Source organism: Ovis canadensis, chromosome 12, assembly GCF_042477335.2.
Source record: "Ovis canadensis isolate MfBH-ARS-UI-01 breed Bighorn chromosome 12, ARS-UI_OviCan_v2, whole genome shotgun sequence".
In the NCBI taxonomy this organism is placed as follows: Eukaryota; Metazoa; Chordata; class Mammalia; order Artiodactyla; family Bovidae; genus Ovis; species Ovis canadensis.
Window position 1 is genome coordinate 15,229,313 of NC_091256.1, and position 12,015 is coordinate 15,241,327.

Below are 12,015 nucleotides of genomic sequence, written 5' to 3' on the forward strand. Positions count from 1 at the left end.
TACATCCTGGGGGCCTGGCCCACACCAGCCGCTCCCTATGTCTGCCTCCTCAGCAGTTTTGGCCTTGTGAGTCAGCCCTCCTCAAGTGGGAAGAGGAAATCAGCAAAGAGTTATTCAGGTGTGGCCTTTCATTTCAACTCCACACATTTATCGAGTACCTGCTGCTGTGCCAAGTCATTCAGAGAGGAGTAAGATGTTCCCTGCCCTCGCTCAGATGGTAAAGCGTCTGCCTACAATGCGGGAGACCCAGGTTCGATCCCTGGGTTGGGAATATCCTCTGAAGAAGGAAATGGCAACCCACTCCCGTACTTTTGCCTGGAAAATCCCATGGACGGAGGAGTGTGGTAGGCTACAGTCCATGGGGTGGCAAAGAGTCAGACACGACTAAGTGACTTCACTTTCAAACTTTTTCTCTCTTTCTGCCCTCGGAGCTCTCCATCTCGCAAGGTGAACACCATACAGACAGGTAACTAAAAAGTGGTTCCATAGATGCCCTGAAGGAACAGAATTGAGGGGGATCAAGTCTGCCTATCAATGGGGGTGGGTGCCAGAGAAGACTTGGCAGAGGAAGAAAAGTCATTTCACCTGGACCTTATAAGACTCTGAGGACATCCTTTGTACACTCGAGTGGCTGACCCCCAAGGCTAAAGCTACTGAGGCAGGCAGCTTCATGAGTGGCTACAATGTGCCGGATCCCAGCCAGGCCCAGGGGTTTATGACAAGGAAGACCCCCCCCCCCCCCACTGGTGAACAGGACAGGACTGGCTAGAATCCTGGTCCTGCCCCAAGGACTAGCTCCTGATCTTCAGGGCCTGCCATGCTGGTCCTTCCCTTCTTCCATCCCCAACTCCCACCTCAGCCTCAGCGGCCCTCAGTAGATTCAAGATCAGAGCTGCCCAGTGGCCATCCCAAACCGAAAGTCGCATAGCCTCTTGCTTTAGCCTCTTTAAATCTGATTCCAAGAGATAATGAACTTACTCAGCAGTAGGCAACACCCGTATGAGTAGGATTCTACCAAACCATTTCATCTGAGAGTGTTAGTGGGCTGAAACAAATTGACTCAGAGCCTGGGTTCAGCCTAGTGCTGGGTGACTTAGGGTCATATAGATGTATTTCCCTCCTAGAAAATGCACAAATGTGGCCCGAGCTCTGTAGTATTGCCGCCTCTTGAAAAATACTCCATTCCATATCTACAGAGTAAGCAACAGCAGCCTCTTGCCAAAGCCCAAAATAATTATACAGTCTCCTCAGTGGACTAAGAAACATGCTAAAATTTGGGAAAGTCAACTTTACCATCAGTTTCCTATCTCCTTGGTAATGGTGAGACTTTTTTCCCTATCTGGGGCCTGGTTTCCACTCAGAGCAGTTAACAGAGGGTGCCTTTTCATAAGTCTGCCCCCCATTAGAAACTTTCACTTAATCAGACGTTTCTTCTGACAGCACCTTACATCTCAAGAACTCAAAGCCCATGAGCACCAAGTAAGTATCCGTTTCTCCTTTGCCCAGGCCAGGGGTGGCAGGGGGACGGACCCAGAGAAAGCCAGGGAAGGTGAAACGAGAGAGGCGCGCTTTGTGTCCTCTCCTCCCTGGAGTCTCTGGGTCCCACGCCTGCCTCTGTCTCGCTCATCCTAGCTTCCTCGGAGCCAGGGCTCCCTGATGACACTGCCCTCTCTATCTGTCATTGAAGGCAAAGGAAGCGGCCAGAATCTGGGAGCATCCGGAAAACATTTCGGAGCGATGGCCATGGGCTGAGCAGTTCCCTGACTGATTCCGCCTCCCCGGGGGTGGGGGCTAGCTGCCGCCCATCTTCCCAGCCCATCCTGAGCCAGAGCCTCCCCAAGGAAGGGCCGGATAAGTGTTCCATCAGTGGGCATGGAAGCCTCAACTCCATCAGCCGCCACTCGTCGCTAAAGAATCGGCTGGACAGTCCACAGATCCGGAAGACGGTGACAGCAGGAAGGTCAAAAAGCTTCAATAACCACCGGCCCATGGACCCTGAGGTCATTGCACAGGTAACTGGGGGCTCTTGGGCAAATGGGTATCATGCGTCTACTCTCCCCACTGCTGCTTAGTGTCGTCCACGCTCATGACGGCGAGACTTGAGACAGAAATGTGCCCTGCACATTATACTCTGAGTTCAGGCTCTGTGGGACACCCAGACCTGATAACAGGACTTTTCAAGAAATCCGTCGACCCCTCTCTCCCCAGAAAGAACTCAAAGACAGAATAAAAGAATGCGTGGTTCTTGCTCATACATGGGCTATTTGCAAGCTTGTTGTAATTTTTAAAGCTAGTAGTTACAGATGGAGAATTTCTGATGGAGCCCATTCAGCCCAAGTTTTGAGTCTTGAGACCCTGGTAGATTTTGGTGAAATTGCCCGAGTGGTGAGACTCAGAGGTGGTTCTGGCCACCTTTCCATATTAGTGTGCCATCCTCATCATCCCTGAGGCTAGTCCCTTGTTCCTAGTGATAGACCAATGACCAATCAACAATCTGCTCCTGGTTGTGAAGGACCCAGATTACTCTGCCACCGGGAACTTGGGTACCAGAAAGGTTTCCAGCCCAGGCTTCCGGAGACAGTGGAGATGAGCCCCCTGGTTACAGGGTCTTCCGTCCGTGTATGCATCACACTGACAAATCTCTGTTTTCCATGAAATTATTAGAGATCCAGCCCCACCTCTAAAAATCCGACTCTCGGGGCCACTCCAAGCAGTTCACTCAGACGCCTCTCCCAACTCTATAACTTTCATTAGACCAGGTAGGAACTAAGGGCTCACTGCTGGCCTTTTTTGTCTCAACCGAGTTGAGAGTCCCCTCACCCCAACTTCCAGGGGGCAATAGAGACCGGGCGTGGTCTCTATTGGCTTAATTGTGGTGCTCTGCTTAGGGAGGGTATGCCTAGCAAGCACAGTATTAAGCTACAGGTCTGAGATGTCTTGCTTGGCTAGCCTTGTTTCCGTGTCCCCCCTTAAGCTCTTGGCTGCACTCTGCCTTGCACTCCAGGAATCCTCCCAGCTCCCTCTTTGGCCAGGTGTTAGGAATGTCAGAATAGCTACATATCCGGGATAGCTACCTAGATAACTCTAGCTGCAGAACAGGACCAAGGAGGGAGACAGAGTTCTTTCTGAACAATTTTAAGGTTTGAGAGCATCGGAGGAATGAGTGAAATTGAACCACAGTCAACAGAAAGCATGGATCACCCTATAGGTCTTTGCTTAAAACTTTTGCATGTGACTTTAATCCCAAGGGAGGAGTCGTGTGGTTGTTTGGGGGTGCCAGACAGAGTGTGTGGAGAGGAGCGGAGAGAGCTGAGAGGTCTTCCTGGGAGGCAGCTGGCTGCATACAAAGGGTCTTTGGTTCTGCCTTGAGCCCCTGAGCTAGGGCTGCTGTTTCCTATCTGGAGTAGTGACCTGATGGAGATTGGCCTGTGCGGGCTCTGGCTCCCCCTCCTGGTCACTCCTTGGTCCCATGATGATGGGTGGAAGGAAATGGCTTCATCAAGATGGACACTCTCATGAGGTTGGGTGGGCCAGGGTGGGGGTGGGGGAGTGTCCTGATGAATCCTCGGGGCCAGGGCTCTTGAACCGTCCCTCAGCCCTTGAGGAGGAAGGACTAACCCTCATAACCTTTGGCCTTTAAAGTCCAAGATAACAAAGATCATACTTCATCTCTACCCCCTTTTTTTTAATCCTTATTATGTACAGTTTCAAGCACGAGTAGAATATGCGCCCCCTGGATAGTGAATCTCATGTACTCAGGACCAAACTCGTGGCCACTCCTAATTCATCCACCTTTCCTCTCCCTGCTGGATTACATGTCATCTCATCCAGGTGGCTCAATAGCACAGAATCTGCCTGCCAAGCAGGAGGCATGGGTTCCATCCTTGGGTCAGGAAGATCCCCTGGAGAAAGAAATGGGAGCCCACTCCAGTATTCTTGCCTGGGAAATTCCAGGGACAGAGGGGCCTGCTGGGCTCTGGTCCATGGGGTTGCAAAAGTTGCAAAAGAGTCAGATATGACTTAGCGAACAAACAAAAGCCAAAAAACATCCAGAGATACATCAGTGCATGTGTGTAAAACCTGAGGGCTGTATTTAAAAAGGATCTCAACCACTCTGTCTAGAGGGGAGAAAAACATGAGAATGAAGGTCCTTCCCTCCCATCTGAACACCCACATGGTAAGGGGTTTGGGCCGGATAAAATCATCCGGACAGCTCCTTGCAGGTGATTTCTCCACGATTCGGCCCCCGTTGTTGGAACAGGACCTTGGCGGGGGGCTTCTCTCCCCCTGAGCCTCACCCGCTCCCTTCCGTCCGCAGGATATTGAGGCGACCATGAACTCTGCGCTGAACGAGCTGCGGGAGCTGGAGCGGCAGAGCAGCGTCAAGCACACCCCCGACGTGGTTCTGGACACCTTGGAGCCCCTCAAGACCTCCCCCGTGGTGGCCCCCACTTCGGAGCCCTCCAGCCCCCTGCACACCCAGCTCCTCAAGGACCCCGAGCCCGCCTTCCAGCGCAGCGCCAGCACGGCGGGGGACATCGCCTGCGCCTTCCGGCCCGTCAAGTCTGTCAAGGTGGCGGCGCCCGTCAAGCCTCCGGCCACGCGGCCCAAGCCCGCCGTCTTCCCCAAAACGAACGCGCCCAGCCCCGGCGTCAACTCCTCCGCCTCCGCACAGTCCACTGACAAGTCTTGTACTGTCTGAGGGGCGTAATTTAATTATCCTAGACAAGGGGACTAGAGGGACTGACTGTTATTAAAAACCTTCCTATTTAACTAGCTTGGGGACTCCAGTTGAAACTTAGGTTCTAAGTTGTTCTTGCCTTCCCGTCGCCCAAAACCTTGAGAATGAAGCCCTCGTTATCGCCCTGCCCCCGGCCCCCTGCTGCCCCCAGTCGTGGTGACCCAGCCAGCTACAGTACTGCAGTCCTTAGGTTAGCCGGAGCTGGACCTGTCCGCCGGCAGTCACTGTGAAGTCCGGCGGGGCGCCGCGCGGGCCCCGGGCTCGCAGCTCAAGCCCCGCGGATGCGCGGGCCGCCTGACCAGACGCTGCCGCCCGCAGCGGCTCTCGGTGGCGTCTTGTATTGGGTACTGGTTATAGAGGGTCATGTACAGTCCATGCTCCGTTTTACACACACACGCACACACACACACTATAGAGGGTCATGTACAGTCCATGCTCCGTTTTACACACACACAGACAAGCACACACACACACGCACGCACACACACACAAGCAGATTTTTCTAGGCTCTGGCATGTGTAGCCTCCCCTGGTCCTAGATAAACCGCCTCTTTGTAAGTTTTTGTGGCAGTTCACACAGGAGCCACCAGGGGTCTCTGTTTCCGTTACAAATCTCATTCTGTTTGGGCCAGAGAACCTAGCCTTTGCAATCTCTCCACCATACGAAATTTAGCAGGATGGGACTCGATCCTGTAAACTGTCTGGGCTTGGCAGTTTCTCTCTGTCTTTTTTCTATTGGTGTGAATTGGTCATTGGTGTTTGCTTTTGCTCTCCTCCATTCTCTGGAACTACAACCCAATCTTATTATGGAACTTCTAAAGTTTTTCTGAATGTATAGACATTTCTTGGGGTCCTATCTTTGTCTCTGATGGACCATTTTCCATTTAAGACATTTTCCTGTATAAGACAGTTTTATAGTTGGTTCCTTTTAGGGTAAAGAGTCTTAAGACAGTTTTATTGTATTTGTGGCAGGTTTGGAAAAGGTAAGAAATGGGTCCTTCCTCCCACTTTTTTGGGTACTTAAGACATAAGATTTATTATCCTATTAAAAATTAAATTCAGCTTTGCTAATCCTAAAATCATTCCCAAATGAAAATTTATGCTAAGTTTACCGCCTAGTTGGGACCAATGGGGCTTAGGGAGCCTTAGTTAGATTAAAGAGACACAGAGCCCCTTAAAACTGATCTCTGTTTATCTGGACGAGGACACTAAGAGAACTCTGGCCCCATGGGCTTTAAAGTCTTTCCAAGGCCTGAATCTAAGAAAATCAAAAATTGGATGCTGACTCTTCTGGACTCCCTTTGGCCTTTATGGTTCTCCTCCAAAAAGCCAAAATCTCGTCTGCTATAATCACTCCCCACATCTGGTGCCCACAGTCCCAGCTCCCCCAGCTCTCCCAGCATCATGCTGTCCCAGGGAGACCAGAGCTAGGGATGGGCACACCCCAGGCTCACGGGTCTCAGACAACTACTTGAGTTAAAGCTGAAACCCATTCCTCTTCTTTGTTTTCTGGTGTTTAAAACTGCGCTTTTTGCCTTGTTTTTCACAGTTTGGGAAAGATAATGGGTTGCCATTCAGATAGGAAAATCTAAATTGTCTTAACTTTGGCCTAAAAGATCCTTTTCAAATTAACATTTGGAAGCTGGTAGTCATCTCTATGGAAAGCAGTAGGGTTTTCCTCCTTCAGCGTGAAGGAAGAGAGGAGCTCTATGGAAAGTTGCCAGTTAGAAAAGTAGCCTGCAGCATCAGGAAAATCATCCCACAGGCCAGGATGGAAAGATGGAGCGCTCTTTCAGTGAGTGTGTCGGCCTGTGAGAGGCAACCCACAGTCCTCTGGATCCTCAGCTTCTTTGCTCTGTGTGGTGGCCTGTCCTTGTCTGTCACCAGAACTTACGCAGGCCCTGAGCCAACAGAGGGCTTTCATAGCCAAGGATCTGTCTCCTTGCTGAAAATGAAACCCCGCCCTTCCCTTGACATTCCTTCTGATCCGACTGGCCAAAATTGGTGCCCATACCTGCCCTTTTGCTCTTTTCCTGGCACGCCCTTCTCTTAAGAAAGAAAAGGCAAAACTTCCTTAATGACAACACCTTGGACCTGTTCTGTTGCTCCTGCCTTAGGTCTCTTTCAGCCCTGCACCTGACGTGAGTCCACCATCCCCGCAGTCAGGGTCCATCTGCTGGTCTGCATCACGGACTGGACGGTGTGTGCGTGCTCGTCGGCTACCCCCTCTCTGGGCACTGAGTTGTCTTTCCCCCTCTGGTGCTCCTGACACTGGTGAGATGGTCCTGCCCCGAGGACTAGGAACCCCAGGAGGAGAGTCCTTCTCAGCAGAGCTCATTGCAGTCAACTGGAATCGAGGTTACACACTGTGATTTTTACACCGAAAAGCCAAGCAGAGCTGGCCACCCAGGGTCTCGGGAGACCAGTCTTCCTCAGATTAGCTTCCTAAACCAGCATGATGCTTCAAAGAGCCCCACTCTGCCCCTGGAGGCCTGGATCCTTTTCCTGGTGTGGACTCTGATGGGTCAGTCTTCGGGACACAGAGGTGGGGTGGAGCTACCAGCATCCCAGTTTGGAAAAGAGAGGAGTTTGCAGCCCGCAGCCTGTAAACTGGAAACACTGGTCTCAGCCAACCTCCTCAGGGCGCCCTGGTTTCTCCCCAAAGAGATGAGGAGAGATGACGCCAGCAACAGGATGAACAGACCACTGGAAGGGCTGGTGTATATGTACTTCATGTTCAGAAGAGAAGTTAGATCTTCCAGGGAATTGCAATGTTGTGACGTCTGACTTGTATGTCACGTTTGTGTAAAATGGTATATTCTTTAAAATAGTGTTGATAACTGGAATATTGTATGTATGCTTGGAGATGCTTTGTGTGAACCTAAGACTGTCACTCAACAGATGTTGGATTGGGGAAAATCCAAAGCACAACTTCGAAATAAAATACATTTTTAGGTTTCGATGCTGCAGTTTCTATCCCTTCTCCACTCCTTGACATCTCCAATCCAGGAGTCCCGCTGTCCGGGAGGGATTCTGATTCGTCTGTAGTTAACAGAGCCCTGCCTGGCAACAGGAGAGATGGGCTGACCTCAGGAGCCAACCATCTCCTCCCTTCCCCAGCAAGACATGGCAGAGGTGCATCTGGAGTGTGGATTTTCCCCCCAGCATTTTCATCTAGCCCATGCATGGAAGCTAAGAGACTGTGTAGCAAGTCTTCCAGCCTCTCCATTGGGCAGTCTGTTGCCATGAGAACCATTTCCTTCACAGAATCCACCTCCGCTGTTTTCAGTGAGGACTGTTCTCATTGCTTTCTCTAGTCAGATTTCCCCACTTGCAGGAGTGGAGCCTGCAAAGTTGCTTGGAAGCTTTACCAGCCACAACCGGGGTTGACTGAAGGTTTTACTTCTTCCATAATCAAAGCCCTGGGTCATTCTGCCCTTGGCAGCCCCCTGCCTCTGCAAGAAGGGCTGACGCACGTGTTTGTGCTGCTGGCGGTGGTTGGGAGGCAATGCTTTCTCTCCCTTAGATTTTGACTCTAGCAGATCATAAATCAAGGATGACGTTATTCAAAGGTAGTCATTTGAAATGCATCCTGGAGCCCCTTGGGCCCACACTTAGGTTTAGTAGCTCACTCTCATGCTAGAGGCCCCTTGGGGCGGGTCAGATCTCATAGCCAGTGTTGAAGGCTCACACCGGGTGTCCTATACCGGACACGTTACATCCCCTCTCAGGTTTGCCATTTCTGGTATATTTTTTGTTCAGCTTTCTCATACCCTTCTAACAAGTCATCTCTTCTCCCTCGTTTTATTGTAAAGCTCCAGCTTGACCCTCTCTTGCTGAGCCCTTGGTCTTGGTTAAGTCAGAGTTGAAGCTGTTCTGCCTCTGTGCTGTGGATGAGTTATCACTCTGACAGCAGGTTACGAGCTGTGAGATGGAGCTCGCACTTAAGCTGTGAGCAGAGGACCCAAAAGCCTTTTCAGGGAGTCCTGAGGCATAGGCTGGAGAAGGCACTGGCAACCCACTCCAGTGTTCTTGCCTGGAAAATCCCATGGACGGAGGAGCCTGGTGGGCTGCCGTCTGTGGGGTCGCACAGAGTCGGACACGACTGATGCGACTTAGCAGCAGCAGCAGCAAAGCATAGGTGGGTGATCCTTTTGGGGTCCCCTTATCTCCCCATATTCTGACAGGAGCATGATAGAAACTGGTGACGGTGAACACAGTCAAAAAACACTCATTTGATCTAAATAGAAACCAAAAAAACAAGACCAGGTGGGTCTAAATTGAGGAAATAGTCCTTATGATGATCTAACTTAAATGTGTATACCCACAGGCATATGAAGCTTCCTTTCACTCAGGAGTCAGAACCCCTGCATGTGACACGTGCCAAAGACTTCCACTAGTCAGTTAAGCCCCACTGTGCACCAGGCGCTGTGATACAGTGTTGAACAACAGAAATAGATAATAGAGCTTTCTGGTTTCAGGGAGGACAGAGAAATCAGCAAAATAAATGTTACTCTAAAAGTAAGATAGTGAGTGCCAGGGGAAAGAAGTAGAAAATTACTCAAGAATTCTGCTTGGCCTGGTCAAACTGAAATGACTCTTAGGCATCCAGGTGGAAATATCAAATAACTCTTGGATATGGAGATTTAGATACAGATCATCAGTTCAGTTCAGTTCAGTCGCTCAGTCGTGTCCAACTCCTTGCGACCCCATGAATCGCAGCACACCAGGCCTCCCTGCCCATCACCAGCTCCCAGAGTTCACTCAGATTCACATCCATTGAGTCAGTGATGCCATCCAGCCATCTCATCCTCTGTCGTCCCCTTCTCCTCCTGCCCCCAATCCCTCCCAGCATCAGAGTCTTTTCCAATGAGTCAACTCTTCGCATGAGGTGGCCAAAGTACTGGAGTTTCAGCTTTAGCATCATTCCTTCCAAAGAAATCCGAGGGCTAATCTCCTTCAGAATGGACTGGTTGGATCTCCTTGCAGTCCAAGGGACTCTCAAGAGTCTTCTCCAACACCACAGTTCAAAAGCATCAATTCTTCGGCGCTCAGCCTTCTTCACAGTCCAATTCCCACATCCATACACATACCTGAACACAAATGTAGAAGCTATTATGTTGTAGACATTCAAACTAGGAGATTCCCAGGAAGAACACACAAATGGAGGGAAAGAGAAGGTCCCAATAATTAGAGATCCAGCAGAGAAGGAGCCAGCAGAGAGGGCGGTGGGAGTGAGTGACAGAGGCAGGTGGCTGGGGAGTCGCAGAAATCCCAGAGGGAAGACGTGCTGCAGCAAGGATCGGCTGTAGATGAGGCCAGTGGAGAAAGGTCACGCTTGTCAACAGCATGCACCTTAGAGGGGAAACGAGCTGACCAGAGTGAGCTGGCAGCACACGAGAAGGGTTGGGAAGTGGGGGGTCAAGGTCCTGGCAGTTCATTCAAGGCTTTGCTTTGAATGCTTATCATGCAGTCATGTCTGCCTCTTTGCGACCCCATGGACAGGGGAGCCTGGCGGGCTACAGTCCCTGATTCTTGCCTGATTCTCCAGGCAAGAATCCAGGAGTGGCTTGCCATTTCCTTCTCTAGGTTGCTTTGAATGGCGGCGCATCAAAAGAGGTCAAAGGCCAGGTTTTTCTTTTTAAAATGGACAGTATGGGGGCAGGTTTGCTCAAGGGCAGGACTCAGTAGAATGAGAGTGAAATTACAGAGCACAGATGGAAGGGCCGCCCGGGGCCAGAGAAGAGGCGCTTCGCCAGTCTCAGGGGAGGGGAGGTGGGGAGTGGAGGTGGGCTGGGAAGAGCAGGGCGTTGCCTGTCCATCACTTCTTTATTTCCAGCAAAGTCAGAGGCAAAGCCTCTAGCTGAGCGGGTGGGAGAGGATGACGAAGAGGAGGTCTGGAGCGTTAGCAGGATGAGTGAAGCGCTCACTTTTCCACACCGAGGATGACCGCGCATGGTGGCCTGGTGAGCCCGCCACCAGCAGCCTGGCCCGGACGGCAAGTCTGTCCCTCCTTCCCCTCCCAGAGACCTGCTCACGCAGCCCTTCAGAAATGTCTGCTGAGGACTCGCTGCTGCCCCTTCCACAAACCCCCGCCCTTGCCAGCCTCTTCTCCGCTCTAAGGCGCGGGGCAGGTGAGGCAGCTGAGAGCTGCAGCCACGTCCGGCCAGAAAAGGCAGCCAGCATCTATTCAGACCCTCCCGGGTAGTGGGCCCTGCACCTCGTTTTGTTTCTGAATGGATGAGAACGATCAGAGGACTTGCTCAAGGCAAGTGAGGTCAGGACTCAAACTTCAGATGGCAAAGCCCTGCCCTTCCTGTGACCCCACGTGGCCTCCCTCTGGAGCAGCAGACCTGCGCTTTCTCCTGGAGAGCTGCCATCAGAGACCCCCAACACCCGACCCCGGGTCCTTTTGCTTCCTCTGAGTTGCCACTTCTACGACTCCTCAGAGCCACTCGGGAGAATGTGATGAGGCCTCTCACAGGCTCCCTCTTCCCCTCAGAAGCTCCCCAGTGTCCTCAGATTCAACAAGGGCCAGGTTGCCCAGCTGGGACCAGCGGCTCCAAACCACAGGCCAGATACTTGCTCATTCTGTCCACGGGGGGGTGTGGCCTCCCAGAGGATCCCGGAGGGGCTCAGAGTCCCTGCGTGGCAGCGCCGCCCACCGCACACGCCTGCGGCTCTGCATGCTTTCCCGAGGCCTGCACCGCCGAACCTCCAACCCCCTCCACTCTGCCCAGCCCTCCTCCCTCCAGAGTCTGGTTGAGTATCTTTTCTTCCCACAAACATATCTCGGTCATCAGCGGTCCCTCCTCCCCGCAGACCCCCTCTGCCAAGTTCACAAAGTCACTCCCTGCTAAAGCCTCTTTCTCAAGGCCTTCACCACGCTCCTGGCAGTGGGGTTGGGGGTGCCTAGGTCTCCCCTTCTGTCTTCAGCACACAGCGCCCACAGGGCCGGCTTCCTGGTAGATGCTAGGCACACACTCATTGCACCCAAGAGCAAGGGTGCTGGTGAGGACCAGACAGCCTCACTGGGGGCAAATGAGTCGAGCTTTAGCCATAAGCTGGCTAAACTGCAAATCTCAGTGACTTAAAACATCCCTTCCTTGTGGGCCAGCGGGGGGTGGGGGTGGGGGTCTCTGCTCCATAGTCACGCAGGGACCCAGACTGATCACCACATCTAACTGAGTCACACTGTCACAGGGGCTGGCAGTGGGGGGGTTGGGGCGGGCACGGGAGTGGGGGTGCTGTTCTACGTCAGCAATTAAATGGTTT

The 12,015-nt window shown here is 52.1% G+C and overlaps 1 protein-coding gene across 7 annotated transcripts in view; it reads left to right on the plus strand.

Annotated features, from left to right (window-relative positions):
- The window catches only part of SRGAP2 (SLIT-ROBO Rho GTPase activating protein 2), a 257,191-nt gene extending 249,491 nt beyond the window's left edge, over positions 1-7,700 (plus strand). For 3 of the 7 annotated variants that reach the window (XM_069545245.1, XM_069545246.1, XM_069545249.1), the window contains 3 exons: positions 1,441-1,479; positions 1,688-2,012; positions 4,319-7,700. In XM_069545245.1, the coding sequence (XP_069401346.1) occupies positions 1,441-1,479; positions 1,688-2,012; positions 4,319-4,702 (748 nt within the window). In that variant the 3' untranslated portion in view covers positions 4,703-7,700. The remainder of the gene's footprint in view (positions 1-1,440; positions 1,480-1,687; positions 2,013-4,318) is intronic. The other 4 variants (XM_069545247.1, XM_069545248.1, XR_011247624.1 and 1 more) reach the window with 3 other exon arrangements.
- The last annotated feature ends 4,315 nt before the right edge of the window (positions 7,701-12,015 follow it).